Source organism: Microtus oregoni, unplaced genomic scaffold (assembly GCF_018167655.1).
Source record: "Microtus oregoni isolate MIOR12 unplaced genomic scaffold, Mior012 000122F_ref0000035, whole genome shotgun sequence".
NCBI classification, from domain to species: Eukaryota; Metazoa; Chordata; class Mammalia; order Rodentia; family Cricetidae; genus Microtus; species Microtus oregoni.
Genome location: NW_024544754.1, coordinates 1,005,489 through 1,024,615, shown reverse-complemented (window position 1 = coordinate 1,024,615; position 19,127 = coordinate 1,005,489). Strand labels below are relative to the sequence as shown.

Here is a 19,127-nt window from a genome sequence, read left to right as displayed (position 1 = left end):
TATCATTGAAAATGTTTCTCTGTTCCATTCTTTTTCTTTCGTCATTTGTATTCTGAGGACACATACGGTACACATCTATCTAGCAGTTCTCAGATGTTTTATTTTATGTTGTTTACTCTCTTTGTTTCGACTTTTGTGTGGATGTACATTCAATCTCGGTGATTCTTCCCTCCCCCCCCCCTGTGTTGTCAGGACTCTCAGAGCCCCGTACCTGCTAGGTGGGTGGTATGCTTTTGAACAATCTCTCCAGGCCCAGACTTATTCTTTCCTCTCCCTTGTTCATACTGGTAGTGATCCCAATAAAGTATGCTTCATTTCTGTCCTAGGCTTTTCGATTTCTGGCATTCCCTGTGACTCCATGCTGCACTTTCATCTTCTAATAGCACACATCTGTTGCTGTGTGTTGCTCTCTTTTTCCATTAGCACCCTTTTCATTTCACCGTAGATGCTTACAGCCCATGGTCTCATCATTCTGCAGCCTCTGCCTTCTCTTCGTTAGTTTCTGATGCTTGTTCGCTTGCTTTGGATCATGGCTTTTTTTTTTTTTTAACCTTTCCTGCTTAAAAGGCAGAGAGGATGTTTGGATAAAGAAACGAATGTAAGCGCTCAGTGCGAGCTTTCATGCTTTGTTTGGCTAGGACTTAAGTTGGGCTTAGTTTGCTGTTGCTGTAGTTCCTTTGGAGCCCTTGCTTTGTCTTTGTGTTTTCTTAGCATCTTATTCTTAAACTGGATAGTAGTTCTTTAGTGAGAGCAGTGGTGCCCCAGTCTTGAGCACCGTTCACCCCCAGTGTCTATTCTCCTGAGTTCCGATTCCCTCCATACACCTTTAGTCTAGTTTTGGAGGCAACCCTTATCCCCATGACTTTACTGTTGGATTTAAGGAGAAAGGTTCTCCCACTAGGTCAGCTTTTTCCTTGATCTGAAAATCAGTTTGATGACTCCCAAGCTTCCTCCATGCTAGACTAGAAATAGAAAGCCTTTAATCTTTAATCTCTTGGCTTCATATTCCATCTCTGTAAAATACAGTAGAAATAAAGAAAACAATCGAAATAGGATATTTGCAGATAACTCAATGCCTCTTTAACATTCCTGACTTTCAAAAACTTGACCATGCCCACTTGTGACATTTGTTGCCCTCTTTCTACAGGCAGACCTCCAAGTGGATAAGGAAAGGCACAGTTTCTTCGAGTCCTCCCTTGACTATGTCTATCAAATCCAGGAAGTTCAAGAGTCCAAGAAGTTCAATATTGTGGAGCCAGTAAGTTCTCTCTGTTGGTTAGTATTATAAAACATGTGTTTCCCAAATCCTCAACTGAATGTTCAGAACTGTGGTCATAAAAGTGGAAGCTTAAGGAATGGAGACACCAGTCCATGCTCAGATACATGTCAAGATACATGTCAAGAACGTCAGCACACACACTTAGATTTCTCTTGCTCTTTCAGAAGTGTTCACGCTTTTCCTTACCATGTTCACACTATTTTGCTCTCCATTTATGATATTTCTTTTTTTTTCCGATTGAGTCCCTTCCCCAATTTCTATGTCACACTTTTTTTCCTTTAAAAGTAATATTTTATTAGTTTGTAGAGAATTTTGTACAATGTGTCTTGATCTTATTCACCCGATTCCTTCACTTAACTCCTCCCCAACTCACTCCCATCTCCCTGCTTTTTTTTTTTTTAAAGAAAAGACTTTGTACTATCTTGCATCAACTGTCCTGGCTCTTAACAATATTTCTGTCCCATTTTCTGTGATGTCCCCAGGGACTTGAGGGTGGGGGTTGTGTTCTAAATGTATTGATTGGAGGCAGAAACTCTACTATCAGTTTATTTCTACATTTTGACCAGTTATGGCTTTCTGTAGTGTTCTTCATCTGCTTCAAAAATAAGCTTATCCAATGACGGGTGAGAGCTTCACTTATCTCTGGACAGAAGGATGAGTATTTAGAAAGAGTTACAGATTATGCTGGGTTAGTGGCAGGAGCAAGTTCTCTATGTACCATGGTCTGACCAGCCATAGGTAGCTGGCTAAACTGATGTGCCAGATATGGATTCCCTCCTGTTAGGTGGACCTTAAATCCATTTAGGTGACTGTTGCCTGTGGATGTAAGGGCCGCTACTGTACCTTTCAGGCTATCTTGCCACAGTGGTCAGCGTTGTGATTAATTGCCATTATAGCTGGATGGGACTTGATTACTTTCCTCGCTTGGCAGCTTGCATGGCTCCTTCTGAAACCCTAAGGGCTAATCCTCAGTGAAGAATCTTCAGGTCAGATCCAGATGAGTTCCTCCAAATCCTTCATCTGAAATGTGTGGTGTCTTCAGCAATCAGGTCTTATCTTCAAGTCTGAAAGTTACCAAAGACAATGGCATTAACCTCTGTTGTTTTTGGAGGGTCTCTTAGTTTCTCCTAACCAACAACTTAAAAGTAGGTTTCATGTGCCTGACACTGGGTTTTTATTAGGTAGTGTGTATTCTTTTAGGGGGAGTATTATCACCCCGATTGATGTAGCTTCACTCAAATGACATATTTCTCTTTGTGTACACACACAGACACATGCACACACACAGGCACACATACACACAAAATCTAATTTTAAGGAGCTATTAAAATATGATTTCCCCTACTGATTTTCTTAATATCTTTAGTGCTATTTATCCCTCTTCCCTCCCCCTCCCTTGGTGTTGCCATTCTTCTTTCCTCCGTAAGTACGTCTCACCTCTCACCTACTCATTTTCCCTCTTAGAGCCCCTGTGCCCTACAATTTTCTTGTCTAGAACTCCTGCCCAACCCGCCCCCTGCCATGGTCTCCTTTTACTTTTCTGCTGTTTGTAGTTACTCTAGTTTATAGACTCACTTCTGAAGACTTGGGGTTAGGGTCTGAGTTACCCCACTCAATATAATATTTCCTGTTTTGTCCATTTATCAGCAACTTTCATGATTTTAGTTTTCTTTACATCTGAATAATACTTCATGATGTATAAGCACCATATTTTCGTCATCTAGTCCTAAATTAAAGGCCATTTAGATTGTTTTCATTTCTTGGCTATCGTGCATAGAGCAGTAACGCTCATTGGAGAGTAGGGTGAGGAAGCCTTCGGGTAGATTACAAGTAGGTCAGAGAGTCTATTGTAGCTTTTGGAGAATTCTCCACACAGCTTTTCAGAGTGACAGCACCAGTTTACAATGCCAACAGTGAACGAGGGGTCCCCTTCCCCCATATCCTTACCAGTATTTGTTGTGGCTGTTTTGTGCATCTTGGCCATTCTGGGTGGGATGAGATGAAATGTCAATGTCATTTTAATTTGTATTTCCTTAATTGCTAAAGATAATGAGCATGTTTGAGGTTTTTATTTTTTTGCCATTTTTATTTCCACTTCTGAGCACTCTGTTCAGTTCTTCTTCTTCTTCTTTTTTTTTTTTTTTTTTTTTTTTTTTGGTTTTTCAAGACAGGGTTTCTCTGTGGCTTTGGAGCCTGTCCTGGAACTAGCTCTGTAGACCAGGCTGGCCTTGAACTCACAGAGATCTGCCTGCCTCTGCCTCCCAAGTGCTAGGATTAAAGGCCTGTGTAACCACTGCCCGGCTCTTTGTTCAGTTCTGTAGCCCATTTTTTAAAAACAGTTTTGGTTGCTTGTTTCCTTGACTTTTTTAATTTTTAAAATATATATTATAGATATTGCTTCTCTTTGGACTTCTTTTCCACTCAATAGATTTATTCCTTAGGTGTGCACAAAGGTTTTAGCTTTTTGAAGTTCCACTTGTCAATTGGTGGCCTAAATCCTGAGCAAAGGGAGTCCTGTTCAGAAAGTCCTTTCCTATACCCCAGTCTCGTAGCATCCTGTCTCTGTTTTCTTCTAGCAGTTTCAGGCTTTACACTAAGCTACTCAATTCATTTGGAGTCAATTTAGTACGGGTTGATAGACGTAGGCCTCCTTTTATTCTTCTCCTTGTAGACATCCAGTTTTCCCGCCCTAGATGCTAAAGACACCATCTTTTCTGCAAAGATTTTTGGCATCGTTGTCAAATATGAGATGACTGTCGTTACATTTACTAATGTTTGAGTTTTCTGTTTTGACTCATTGTTCTTTAAGTCTGGCTTTGTGCAACTACTATGCTGTTTTTATTGATGTAGCCCTGTAATAAATTTTGAGATCTAGACTGTGAATCCCACGGACATTTTTCTTTTCTTTCTTTTTTATTTATTTTTTGTGTCTTTCCCATCATGCATCTCCATCCCATTCATTTTCCCATCCCTTTGTATCCACCCTGTGCCCTTGCAACCTCCCCCTTCAAATAAAATAAAATTTAAGAGAAAAAAAAAGAAGAAAAAAAAAGAAAAGAAGGAAAAAAATCAGTCTCATTATGGAAGTTGTAGTGTAACCCACTGAGTTATCCAGTAACCCCTTTATCCATGTACTTTACTTGCAAATATTCATTACATAGAGTCCGGGACGCTTCTGGTTTTTGCTACACTATTTTGGGCCCTCACTGGAACACCTCTTGGTTATCCTGCTGCTGCCCCGTGTTGTGGAGGCCCGCAGCTTTGGATCTACAGGACCAATCTCTTTACATGCTCCAGCAGATCACAGATGAGGTGGATGTTGGGGCGGGACAACACATAACCCTGGTTCTCGGCCTTGGTAGTTGCAGGCTTGGTCAGCCTGTCAGCTCTCTCTTGTGCTTCCAGCAGGGTGCGCTCTCCCGCATTGCCTTGGCTAGTTCACCCCTTGCTGCAATGAGCAAAGGGCGGGGCCAGTTCCCCTGCTTTCACATCCTCAGAGTCAGTTCTTCCACACCCACACCTTCAGGACCAGCTCTACTTACTGTGTTGCCCAGGGGACACATAGGGCCCAGAGTTCCCTAGTACGGTAGCTGAGGAGTGGGCAGGGACAGCTGTCTACTCTTACGAATGCAGGGCTATCTGTTCCATCTGCCTCAGGCATTGATGGGCATACAGAGGTGGGCTGGAAATGGGATGTCTCTCTACCCCGCCTGTGCTGCTGCATGACAGATGAGCAATGGAGACAACTCTCCCATGCTCACAACATTGGAACTGGCTCACCCACCCCTGCCCGCCATCAACTGAAACAGCTCAGGGCAGACAGCCGACCCTACACCTCCTGTGGGCAGCATAGGAGGGCCAACTCCATTGGCAGAGGTGTGGGTGAGCCAACCTGGAAGTTGTGAGCCTGGGAGTGCTGTTCCCATTACTCGGTTTTCTTTTTATGCAGGATTTCTTTGGTGAGTTCCATATGAATTTTAGGATTTTTTCCATTTCTTTGATGAACATGGCACTTTGATTGGAACTGCACTGAATCCGTAAATTGTTTTGATAGAATAATCATTTTCACAATTATATTCTACCAACCCATGAGCATGGAAGGTGTTTCAATTTTCTAGTTTTTTCTCAATCTCTTTCTTTCAATTTGAAAGTTTTTCATTGTAGAGGTATTTTTTTTTTCTAGCTGGTTAAGTCCTAGGCATTTCTTGAAGCTGTCTTGAGTAGAAATGTGTTCATGGTCTCTCTTTCAGTGTGTTACTGAGTTTTCTAAGTTATCCTGCCACTTTGCTGAAATTGTTGCTTATTTCCAGTTTTCTAGAGGAAGTTTTATAATCTCTCATGAGTAATATATCATCTACAAATGGGGGCAAATTCAACTTCTTTTACTGTTTTATTCCTTTAATTTCCTTCTCTTATTGTTCCAGCTAGTGTTTTGTCTTATTTCTGATTATTATTATTATTATTATTTGTTTCTTTTGAGACAGGGTTTCTATATGTAGCCCTGACTGTCCTGGAACTTGCTCCGTAGACCAGGCTGGTCTTGAACTCACAGAGATCCGCCTGCCTCTGCCTCCTGAGTGCTGGGATTAAAGACTGCACCACCACTGCACTGCTTTCATTCTGATTTTTATGAAGTTTTCTTTGAATTTCTCTCCATCTTGGATGGTGTTGTCTGTGGGGCTGTCATATAAACCTTTATTATGTTGAGAATGGTTGCTTCCAGTTCTACTCTCTTTAGGGCTTTTTTCATGAAGACATGTTGGATTTTGTCAAAAGACTTTTTCTTTGTCTGTTGAGATGATGTGAATTTTGTCTTTAGGTTCATTTATATGATTTATTAAATTTATTGGCTTGCTTGTTGAACTAACCCTGCATCTCTGGGCTAAAGCTACTTGGTCATGATGGATATTTTTTTGATATGTGCCTAAATACAGTCTGCAAATGTTTTATTGAAGATTTTTGCATCTATGTTTGTCAGGGATATTGACCTGTAAATTTTTTTTTTGGTGTGTGTGTGTTTACCTGGTTTTGCTATTAAATAATACTGGCTTTTTAAAAGGTATTTGGAAGTATTCCTGTTTCAATTTAAAAAAGCAATGTAAGAAGTATTCTTTCTAGATCTTCTTTGAAAGTCTTATGTTTTCCTGCTGTGAATACATGTGGGCTTGGACTTTCTGGCTTTCTTCCTGTCATGCTTTCAGACAGTTTTTAAAAACTATCATACTTCAGCCTGGACTGCAAACCCATGGCACTTAACATTTAAGCGCTTCCTGTTCTACTATTTTTATATCTGCCTTGTATAATTGTTGCTACTAAATGCCCTTTAATTTATTACAACATTTAGTGTATTTTTATTTGAAAATGTGCTGACTTTTCATAAATGTTTTATTTCTAGGTGCATTCATCACAGAAAAGTATAAAATAGTGCATAGGATGATCAAAAATCCCCTAATATAAAAATAATCTGCATTGGTTATATAGTATTTCTTCCTCCAAATTGTTTGCATATGTAATATATCCCTTTTTATGTTTATAATGTACACATATTTTTTTGTTTTTCAAGACAGAGTTTCTCTGTAGCTTTGGAACCTGTCCTGGAACTCACTCTGTAGACCAGGCTGGACTCGAACTCACTACCTCTGCCTCCTGAGTGCTGGGATTAAAGGCATGCGCCAACACTGGCCGGCTATGATGTGTAGTTTTGAGTGTGCATGTGCCTACGTATATGCCACTTGAGAATGTGCGACTGAGGATACTTGTGTTGTTGCCCACATTTTTGTAATTCTCTCTTCTTTATTTTGTTGTAGTCCAGGCACTGTGTTAGACATTGGGCATAGTGTAGTAAACCAGATGGACAGTTTCTTCCTTTGAGAACATGAAACTCTCATGGGGCAGAAAGAAGGGACGGAACTAAGCACATAATCCAAACTGTTGTAAGATGTGGTAAGATCTTTGAAAGAAACAAATTATATCTAGCAGTGCAAAAATTTACATTAGTGGTACAAGAAGGATCCCAGTAAGTACCACTGAGGCAGAGAGCTAAAGGGGAAAGACATGTAGACAAAGCCAGGTAGATACACAACAACAGCAAGGTCTCTACATCAATTTCCCTGTTGATCTTAGACACAAATACCTCAATAAACTACTCACAAGCCAAATATAGGCATATATCATCGCAAGGATCATTCACGTGACCACGTTGGCTTTATCCTACAGATGCAGGGTTGGCTCAACATATGATGCTGATAATGTAATAAATCATGTAAATGGACTTCAAGATAAAAAGCACATTATCTTCTTGATAGATGCAGAAAAGGCCTTTGACAAAATCCAGCGTGCCTTCCTGATAGTGAGAAAAGAATGTTTAGATGGTCTCAAAAGATGGAAAGAAAATGTCTGACTTCAGATACTGGTAGTAGAAAAGGGGGGTTGCAGAAAGTGTGTTCTAACTGAAAGGCATAGGGCCCATTGGCATAGGATTTGATTTGGATGTTAGCCTACGCATCATAGAAAGCCACTACAGGCTATTAAGTATGACCTGACAGGGAACAACTTGTTGTGTGGAGAATGACATGACAGGGGTCAAGGATAGCAGTTGAGAAGCGATTGTAGACTTGGTGAGGTGGCACACACTTATCGTATCCATACCAGGAGGGAACAAAGGCAGGAGAATCATGAGTTTGAGGTCTGTCTGGGATTCAAAGCTAGACACACTCAAATTAAACGAGAAAATACTATAGTGATCTAGGCAAGAAGATGCATTCCCTAGAGTTGGTGTGGTGGAAGTAGAAACCGTAAAGGATAGCTGGGTTAAAAAAAATAGTTTGGAGGGTTAGGGATATAACTCAGAGGCAGAATGCTTGCCTAGCATATACAAGGGCCTAGGTTCTATCTCTAGCATTTGAAATGGCATTTTGGAGGAAACACTAGCAAAAACTGTTGAATTGGACTTAAATGTGAGTTAAAGAGAGATCAGGGCTGACTCTTTAGTTCCTGGTTTCACTGACTGCTGAGTGGTGATATCATTTCTTGAGATGAAATTTGGGAGAGAAACAGGAAACATTATGGATATAAGCCTGAATGTGGTGGACGGATCTCTCTACCACATACTTGTCATAAATGTATGTGTATGTATGTGTCCGTTATGTTGTTTTTATGTGTGTGTGTATACATATATATATACACATATATATGTATACACACACATATATATATATATGTATACATGTATATATGTATACACATGTATATATATATGTATACACACACACACACACACACACACACACACACACACACACACACACACATTATCTGTTACCCAAAATGCTTGACCCAGAAGTGGTTGAGATTTTCAAAAAAAATTTTGAAATATTTGCATTCAAATAATGAAATATCGTAAATGAATTCCTAGTTTAAACACAAAGTCTGTTTATGTTTCTTAAACCCCTTATACTCATAACCCAAAGATTTAATGCAGTATTTTTAGTGGGTTTACACTTTCTACAGTATGCCTGAGATTTAGCACATGAGGTCAGGTATAAATTTCCATTTTTGGCTTTGCATCTGTCCTTGAACGTTTTCAGTTTTAGATGTGATATCTTTTGGTGAGAGATACTGTACCAGTTTAGAGAAGAGATGTGGCTAATCCCTGCAGTATCTAATTCCAGAGTGGCTTTGCATGTAATCTAAAAAGACCTGGATTTGCTAGTTCCGTTCTGAGACCAAAGACAGCTGAAGTATTCAACCTAAGACGAGAGTTCTCATGTGTGTCCCTGCTTGTGCCACCCGCCACCCTCACTGCTCCTACAGTGTACTCGGTAACCACTCTGGAGTGTCTTCCCTGACTTCATGGTTCCTACCTTACCAGGCAGGGAATGCTGGTGTCAGATAACGGTGAATTTCTAAAGGTGGTTTTTGTCTGTTTCCCCCAGGTCTTGGCCTTTCTCCACAGCCTCTTCATTTCCAACAGTTTGACTGTGGAGCTCACACAGGATTTCCTCCCGTACAAACAGCAGCTGCAGCTCAGTTTACAGAATGTGAGTTGCGTCTGGATGTCTTCTCCTGGCTTTCCAAGGGGGCCCCAGGCGTCTTAACTTTGGAATTACAGGTTGTTGCACCGCTGCCCATTTGCCAGGACAAAGTGGTGTAGAGCACGAACATGGCAGCATAGTGGCGGGTCCGTGCTTTTTCAGGTTCGACTCTTCCTCTCTTTGAGACTTCCTGCTGTTCACATCTATCCTCTGATCAGGAATGCCTCTGTTTGCCGGGATTTATTAAGTGTTGGTACTTTTCTGTATCTCTCGTAGATCAGAATCCCGCTATAGGTGTATTTAATATAAGGCTTAGTCCTTAAGTCAACTCCAGAGTCAGTTAAGACACTTGTGGTGGGCTTTATCATTATGACTGCTCATGATTATCTTCTTCCTTCTCCCATCACTTAGTACAGTGAAACACATGAATTTTCAAGGACTTCTCCATCTTGTTGTGCATGCTAGTTCTATAAATGAGCACAGGCACTACATTTTTATGTATTGGAACATGAGAATTTACTCGTTTTATTACAGCCCACATTGATGAGTATTTATGAATACCATAAAAAAAGTACCCCATGTAACACAATGTATCAGTCTCTCACATCCCTGAAAGAGGCATCAAGGTTTGCCTGTCTTGGAGGATCATATATGTGATTCTAGTAGAGATATAGTCACAGATAAATCATAATCCCTCAGTATTTGTTGCTACATGAAATCAAACCAACATATTAAAAGGGCATAGAGAATGCAGCAATTGGTAGTCAGGGAAGGTATCACCAAAATCAGGTGACACTGGACAGAGTGCTACAGTGCATGACATTCATAGGTGTGTTTTCCAACTCAAAACTGCTGATAAGATGCTTGCTTAGGGGGACTGGGATGTACAGTTTTACCTACTTTTTTCTTTCTGCATCTATTCCTTCCTTTTGGGTCCTCTCCTTTACCCGAACGTGAGAGAACCTATTTTCTGCTGACTTACCAAATCTTTCTACAATCAAGTTGACTCCTCTGCCATGTGTCACTTGACAAATGTGAGCTAATACCAAGCGTTTGCATGTGTACTCATGGCTGCCTCACTGTTAGTACCGTTGACAGCTGGGGCCAACCGGTGCCATCCCTGTCTTCTTCACTAACATAAAGAAGTTGCCATGGTAATGTTGTCTTTGGGAACTTTCTCTGTAGTTGTCCTTATTGTAAAGAAAGGGCAGTCTAATCTCAGAATTTTAATGTTCCTTATTTATTTGAAGCTTGAATTAACCCATTGGGTCAAACCTCTTGCTCCTTGTGGTATTCATGGTTTTGTGCTCTTTCTAGTTCGTAATACCATTGAACTCTAGGATTCTTTTCTGGTTACCACCATTCGGCAGTCTTCTGTATGTTTTAGCACATGCTGTGAGCAGAGAAATCTCTGTACTGTATCTATGACCCATAAATACGCAGTCTTGTTGGTGACAATACTGATAACGATTGTAATGATGTCTTGACAGACAAGAAATCATTTCTCCAGCACCCGAGAAGAGATGGAGGAACTTAAGAAAAGGATGAAAGAAGCTCCTCAGACATGCAAACTTCCGGGACAGCCAACCATCGAAGGCTATCTCTATACCCAGGAGAAATGTGTGTGGGCATGCAGGGCCATCCCCTGGGCTCCAGTTGGCTTGCCTCTTTGCCTTTCTGAAGGCTGGGAACCCCTGTGTTCGTAGATTCATGCCAGATACAACGCCTTGGAGGGCAGGGCGGGAACAGAAGAAATACAAAAGGGAGAAACTTGAGGGGGAGTTAGGGTTGCCGTGACTCTAGAGTAGTTAGATCTGGAATTTTTCCTCTGAGATTCAAGATGAGGAATGTTATTGTGTATGGTGAACTTTGTTTGGGTCAAAGAGGTAGGGCCAAGAAGGCAGAAAGATCATATTCTTGCATATGCTATGTGTAGAGCTATGTGTAGTGCTCTACAAACCTCCCACCATTTCATCTTTGATTCCATATTCTGTTCATTTTACGCCAGAGACCACTGAGGCTTAGACCAGGCACTCTATTTATATGATCCAGTTCAGGTGTATCCTGTGCCAAAACTGATACTCTTTCCAGCGTGTCCTATCCCAACTACCACTCCCAGGATCTGTCCAGTGTAAAGTGGTGAGCAGCACCCTAGTTTGCTCATCGCTTTGTGTTCGAAGGACTGTCCATACACGACCACCTAAGCAGTACAGTAAAATTGCCCATAGTTGAGAACCTCTGCTAGGCACTGTACGGTGCTTCTGCGCCTCAGTTTTCTATCTCGTCAAATGGCTGCCGCTCAGGTGAATGAACACTCACCGAGTATCCTTTCTGCCAAATGCTATGTAACACATTGAGAGTACAAAAACAAAACAAAACAAAACAAAACGGAGAGAGGTAACATGTTTGGTTTCCTTTTTTTTTTTTTTAATCTCAAAGCATTTCTCAGACTGATAGGAGAGATAGGAAAGTATATTCACAAGACATTTTGAGCGCCCTCTTTGGGGCAGCTATCTAAGAGCTTCTCTGAGGAAGTGATGTTTGAGCTAGAGCTTGAACGTGCACTGAGGGTGGGGCAGGTGAACAGAGAAGGGATAGGCGTTGGTAGAGAACTCCAGGTGTGTGCTGCAGTATGAGTAGAGGCGCAGGTGTGCTAGAGAACAGGCTTCACGCTTAGGTCTTGGTTTCTCAAGGATAGCCCGTGTTGTCCTGATGGAATTATTCATTCAAAGATATATGTTGTATGCCATCCATTTTAAATACACGTTGGGTTTACAGTACAAATTATATGCCCATTTAAGTATTTGGGAACTGAATGTAATTCAATGACACAGGGACACAGAGGTGAGGGTGCCCAGTGACAAGTCCAGAATTGTCAGTTTGATCAAATTATGCAGGGCTTTGAGGGTGGGCTAAGTTGGTTGGAGAGAGTAGGAAAGCCTGTGTGATTTACTTTAAAGTAATGCTCTAGCAAAATGATGAGGACAGGTTTGTTAGGAGTGAATCAGAAATGGGGCAATGAGAAAAGTCTGTTTGAAATGATTAATGGGAGAAAAAGTACATCTGTATTTTATTGGTAAGTGTGGTAAGTATTAGGAAAGCAAGACAATGATAACATCCTTTAACTAATTCATTGCTAAAGGTGTAGGAGAAGTTGAGATAGCTGGAGGCGAGACATGTAAGGATTGGAGTGGCTACAACCCAGTGGTAGTCAAATGAGAGGTTCCACAAAAGAGGAACACTGACAGGGCTTTCTAGCTTTTGGAGGCATAGGTGGGCCTATTCCTAGGAACGGCTGCAGGGAGAGTAGTTTTGAAATGAGCCAGGAATGGAGATGGGAAGCAGTCAGGATCTCTGTGGGTACAGTGGGTAGGTGGGCTAGGTAAAGATAGAGCACAGGCACAGGGCAGCGGTGGACCTGGGCTTTGTCTGTGAAGAGCAAGCAGTAGGCTGGGACTCGGTGCCTTGGGTTCAATTTCAAAGCACTGGAGAAAAAAAAAACAAAAACAGTAAACATCTTCTGCTTTGGGGAGCTGAAACGCTCTACTAGCTCTCTCTTTCCTGTCTTTGTAGGGGCTCTGGGTATATCCTGGGTGAAATACTACTGTCGATATGAGAAAGACACCAGGACACTCACCATGACACCGATGGAACAGAAGCCAGGTGCTAAGCAGGTCAGTTCTTGTTACTGCTGCTTTGTGGGCCCGTTTGTGTGAGCGCGTCTCAGAGAAGAACATATAATGACAAAGTGTCAAATGATGAATTCTATCACTGTCACATAAAGCCAGGATTTTACATGTTCTCTTTGGCCCAAGTGTACGTGGGCTGTGACTAAGGTCAGGACTTTGTTATTAATCGGTTTGTGTTTTGAGAAAAGCTCTTCTTCTGTGACCCAGGCTGGCCTTGAACACTATAGCACACGCATGGCTTGAACTTGCAGCAAGTCTCTTGCCTCAGACTCCTGAGTGCTGGTATTAACAGGTGTGTTACATCATACACGGGTCCTACCAGCAGGGTTTATGATTGTATCTTTATGTTTTCAGCCTATTTAGTATTACAATTGCTCATTGCTTATACTGAGAACTTTTCCAAAATGTGCATGATTCTTCGAAGTAGTGAGTTTTAAATATATAATTTCCAGAATGCCTTTATTAAAAATGTGTGTGTGTGTGTGTGTGTGTTGGCCGGTGGTGGCACACGCCTTTGTTCCTAGCACTCAGGAGGCAGAAACAGGTGGATCTCTGTGAGTTTGAGACCACCTTGGTCCACAGAATGAGTTCCAGGGCAACCAGGGCTGTTACACAGAGAAAACTTGTCTTGAAAAACCAAAAAAAGTGTGTGTGTATATGTGTGTGTATGTGTGTATCTCTCTGTCTCTGTCTCTCTCTGTCTCTCTGTCTCTCTCTATATATATATGATTAACTCCTCTATGTGTATGTGTGTGGGTGTGCGTGTGTGTGTGTATATGTGTGTGTATGTGTGTATCTCTCTGTCTCTGTCTCTGTCTCTCTGTCTCTCTCTCTCTCTCTCTCTCTATATATATATATATGATTAACTCTCTCTCTCTATGTGTATGTGTGTGGGTGTGTGTGTGTGTGTGTATGTGTGTATCTCTCTGTCTCTGTCTCTCTCTGTCTCTGTCTCTCTCTGTCTCTGTCTCTCTCTGTCTCTGTCTCTCTCTCTCTCTATATATATATATATGATTAACTCTCTCTATGTGTATGTGTGTGGGTGTGCGTGTGTGTGTGTGTATCTGTCTGTGGCCTGAAGTTAGAATCACCCACCCTACATTAAAATCTCTGTAAGTAGTTCATGTTTCTTCTGTCCTTTTCAAGCCTTCTACTTTTCAAAGCGCCGAGGTAAGTTTACCAGGGAGAGGGTCGTTTACTCCCATTTCCATGCATGGGAGTTTCTATAGGTACAAACTGATCCTCACACAATTTATTTTCTGAATGTATCTCTTTCATTTGCCCTCATGCTTGCTGTCAGTGTGCCCCTTTAACTATTTTCCTATTGTTGGAAGCTTTAAGTATACACTCGAAGACTCGATTTAGGTAGATCGGAATTTGGAGAAACCTGCCTGTGTCTATTAATAACCATTTTTGTAGATGACCAATTTTGTATAGCTTGTATGCAGAAAACTCGAGGGGACTTTTTGCCTTGGTCTTTAAGTATAGAGCCTTGTATTGTACCTTAAATGTAGGTTCAAGCTGGGGTACACCCTTAGGTAAATGTGTAAATAGGCTTCCGCAAATTCATCTTGGGCTGCAGCACAGAAACTGTCCCCAGTCAGGCTGAACGTGTCTGTTGTATCTGCGTGGCGAGTGCTTATGAGCAATACTAGCCGCAGTCTTTTGGTTTTCCATTTCATGTTAGGGCATGGGGGTTGTTGAGATGGGGGTCGCAGTAGCCCAGGATGGCTTCAAACTCATTTTGTTGTAAAGCCTGACCTTGAATTCCTTATCCTGCAAGTTTCATTTCCTGAATTCTGGAATTACCCGAGTGTGTCACTATAACCAGTTTATGTGGCATTTGGGGTAAACCCTGGACTTTGTGCTGCTTGTAACTGAGCTGCTTCCTATTTCTACTTTTTATTCTATACAAAATATTGTCTGGAGTCTGGATATTAGCTCTCTTTTCAGAGAAAGTAATAACTTTTAGACTTTTTTTTTGCATTCCTGTTCCAAAGAGCATTGTGCCAAAGAGAAAATCAGTAGACCCCACTTTTGTGTGTTCCTAGCACATGTGAACAATTGAGTTTTTCTTTCCCCCTTGTTTCATTGAGTGGACTATGGCAAACCTGCAACTGTGGGAGCCCAACAGTGTGCCTAAGCAGGCTTCTTCTTTTCTGAGACAGAGTCTCTGTAGCCCTGACTGTCCTGGAACTCACTGTGTACAGTACCAGGCCGCTGTGAACTCAGAGATGCACCTGCCTCTCCCTCCTGAGTGCTGGGACTAAAGGCATGCATGCCTGGCCCTGAGACTGAGCGCTTTTAATGTAAGGAATGGAAAGAGGAACCAAGCTCCCGTTGAGAAGGTAGTGACTGAATAGAAGTAGTTACTGAATTTACTCCGTTTGTATTTGGAAATAATTGTTTCTTGTCAATCTTCTGACACCATTTCTAGTGGTACTTTGTATTTCTGAAAGGTAAATAACAGATAAATGATTCAATGATGTTAGTAGTAGTAGTAGAACCACTTTTTCCTGAATGCTAACTGTCTTCCAAGGATATGTGCTACCGTGTACCTTATTCCCTCTCTTAGAGGCACTGTAGAGCATATATCATGAACCCAATTTACAGATGGAACATTTGGCCCTCTTTCTTACTGTGACACTTACCAGTGCTCCCTAGTAACTGTGAGGTCTTATTTATGATGCTCGGTTTACCCGTCTCCTCTAAAGCAGTATTTTATCAGAATTTTATCTTCCCATGTTAGACAGAACGGAAAAGAGAAAGAGTGATGGGTTTTGAGATTAGTTAACTGGCTTTGTGGGACTGGTGATGTGACATGGCAGGGCACTTACTACAAGTCTACACTTGTGCCGCCCTACCTCCCAGCTCATCCATACATTAAAGAACTGGGGTTCAATACTAGTTCCGCGGTAAACTTGCCTTTTGACCACAAGTTAATGATTTCTTGTTACTCAGGTTCCTCTTCCTCATGAGGAAAGTAGAAAGGGTGATGATTGTGTTCATAAATTCTTCTGAGCCCTGTTTACTAGGGACCAGGGATACATAGACAAATAAGACATTATCTACGTCCTTAAAGCTTTCTCAGTCAGGTGAGGCCCTGGAAATAAGACATTTTCCCTTAAGTTACAAAGCATGGGGCAGGCCATGTGTAGAGTTGGAGGAGAGCTGAGCATGGTTTATAGGACAAGTAGCAGCCTCTTCAGACCAACAGTCACTTTGGGTGGAGAGAACTGAACATGCACTGTCATCGAGTCATTAAAGAGCAGGGTTTGTACGTGAAGTGTTCTACACCCATAGGAGATGAAATACGTGGTCGTGGCTGGGGTCTAGGGTCCTAAGCTGCCACACTGCTGATCCTGAATGGTGTGAAGGCTAAAGAGAGAGGGTGCCTACGTGATCGTGTCGCCCACTGTAAGAAGCTTGCACGGGACATCCCAAGCATTAGGATAAGACCAGCATACTGGAGGCTTAATGAAGGGTTGGGTTCTTATAGTGGAAACAGAAAGGATTGGCCTGCACAAGGCCAGAGGCTGGGCTGACCACAGTGGAAACAGTACTCTGGGCTCCTCAGGTACAGGTGGTGAGGAGGGCAAGATGCCAACCACCCTTACTCCAGCTCCCACCCTCTCATTGAGGTGGCATGGTGGTTACCTGGTTGGGCTCAGGGGCCCTGACTGACTTCAGACAGCATATTTCAATGCAATTAAACAGGCAGCCTTGTTTCCTAAAAAATAAATAAATAAATAAATAAATAAATAAATAAATGGCCAAACACACCGAGAGAAGTACCCAGTAGTTAACCAAAGAGCATCAAGATCTGAAATTATGGATATACTGAGTTTCATTTATACACTTTAAAATTTTATTTTATTTTATTTTTTTTAATTTATTTATTTATTAAAGATTTCTGTCTCTTCCCCGCCACCGCCTCCCATTTCCCTCCCCCTCCCCCAATTAAGTCCCCCCCCCATCCCGAAAAACAATCAGGGTTCCCTGTCCTGTGGGAAGTCCAAGGGACCCCTACCTCCATCCAGGTCTAGTAAGTTGAGCATCCAAACTGCCTAGGCTCCCACAAAGCCAGTGCGTGCAGTAGGATCAGAAACCCATTGCCGTTGTTCTTGAGTTCTCAGTAGTCCTCATTGTCCGCTATGTTCAGCGAGTCCGGTTTTATCCCAGGCTTTTCCAGACCCAGGCCAGCTGGTCTTGGTGAGTTCCCAGTAGAATATCCCCATTGTCTCAGTGTGTGGGTGCACCCCTCACGGTCCTGAGTTCCTTGCTCGTGCTCTCTCTCCTTCTGCTCCTGATTTGGACCTTGAAATTTCAGTCCTGTGCTCCAATGTGGGTCTCTGTCTCTGTCTCCTTTCATCGCTTGCTGAAGGTTAATATTCAGGAGGATGCCTATATGTTTTTCTATGGGTTCTCCTTATTTAGCTTCTCTGGGATCACTAATTATAGGCTCAATGTCCTTGGTTTATGGCTAGAAACCAAATATGAGTGAGTACATCCCATGTTCCTCATTTTGGGTCTGGCTTACCTCACTCAGGATAGTGTTTTCTATTTCTATCCATTTGCATGCAAAATTCAAGAAGTCCTTGTTTTTTATTGCTGAGTAGTACTCTAATATGTATATATTCCATACTTTCTTCATCCATTCTTCCATTGAAGGGCATGCTCAACTTCCTTAGCGATCAGGGAAATGCAAATCAAGACAACTTTAAGATACCATCTTACACTTTAAATTTTGAGGCAGGATCTCACTGTGTAATCCAGACCAGCCCTGAATTTGTTCTTCCCCACCGGGTTGGAGTGTTGAGATTACAGTTGTGTGCATATACCACAGTGTCTGAACTGGTATAAATCTCAGCTCTGTGATCTAATTCCATTTTGAATTTGAGTAAGTTGGTATTTGCCTAGGAGTCGTATTTTTGGATGGCCTAGTGCCATAGGTACAGGTCTGGAGCTTGAGAAGCGTTTCTGATTTTGAGGCAGTAGGCCTATGGTGCTATTGTTATTAATAGATTGTGAAGTTAAGACTCAAGAGGGAAATTGATTTGCCAGGATCACATAGCCAGTAAATGGCATAACTAAGGCACTACTCCAGATCTTAAGCTTCCTAGTTTAATGCTACTTTGACCTTACTAACTCGCATGACATTCAGGCATTTTGTTGCTCAGATTCTGCTCTGTCAGGGCTATTGTGAGGGAAATTTGTGTAAAACAAATGCAGAAAATAATAAGCAATCAATGAATTAAAAATACCTTGTATAGTATGTGGTTCATTGTAAGTGCTAACTAAACATTACCTCCCTTCCGGTGTCACATTGTTCCTGTTGGGGGACAATAGAGGGAAATAAACAATGGCAGATCAGGTAATTTGTCTGTGGCCACCAACAGCTTTGGCAGATTTGTTTATCCACAGAACTATTATGAACCACACTATCCCACATGTGTCCCATATCAAAATGCTGCTTTGATTAATAAACAAATTAGTTTATTTCCCCACTCTTTTCTTACCTCTAGAGAGATCGTTTTTATGGTGTTTGTTATCCTGAAGGCATTCACTACCACATCCATTAGGAAGCTTGTATGCTCAACTTTTCTCACACATTCTATAGATGATCTCAGATAGCTACTTACACGGCTGCAGTGTCCCTTCTCAGAAGCTTCATGAAAATTTTATTGTGTATACTTAATGCTGTTCGGGCAGTCCATTTCTCCTGCAGTGCCCTTAGGTGATGTGTCCTGGGCTTCCTATTGGATCTGCCACGCTTGGGAAGGCCTCTGTGAGCGTTTTCCCCCAGTCGTGGCCACTTATGTTTAGAATGGTAAGACACCATCTACCATGTTATTGTAAGATTTGAAGGTGGCGGTTCTCAGTGAGTCAACACATTGCTCCTGGTGACTTGCTCGACACCATCCAAGTGACCCTGAAGACACGAAAGGAGACAGAAGACACTTCTGTGCATTTTGAATACGTGCCTGTTAATGTTTCTTTCATATCAGGGACCTGTGGACTTAACATTGAAATACTGCGTGAGAAGAAAGACAGAGTCCATTGACAAGAGATTCTGTTTCGATATAGAAACTAATGAAAGGTAAGTTGGGATACTGGGAATTTATG

General features: G+C 41.8%; 1 protein-coding gene across 2 annotated transcripts in view; it reads left to right on the top strand.

The window, feature by feature from the left end:
- LOC121444401 (oligophrenin-1-like) overlaps positions 1-19,127 on the top strand; it is a 365,423-nt gene that overhangs the window by 176,594 nt on the left and 169,702 nt on the right. For both annotated transcript variants that reach the window (XM_041646215.1, XM_041646216.1), the window contains 5 exons: positions 1,148-1,258; positions 9,214-9,318; positions 10,803-10,932; positions 12,886-12,986; positions 19,010-19,101. In XM_041646215.1, the coding sequence (XP_041502149.1) occupies positions 1,148-1,258; positions 9,214-9,318; positions 10,803-10,932; positions 12,886-12,986; positions 19,010-19,101 (539 nt within the window). The remainder of the gene's footprint in view (positions 1-1,147; positions 1,259-9,213; positions 9,319-10,802; positions 10,933-12,885; positions 12,987-19,009; positions 19,102-19,127) is intronic.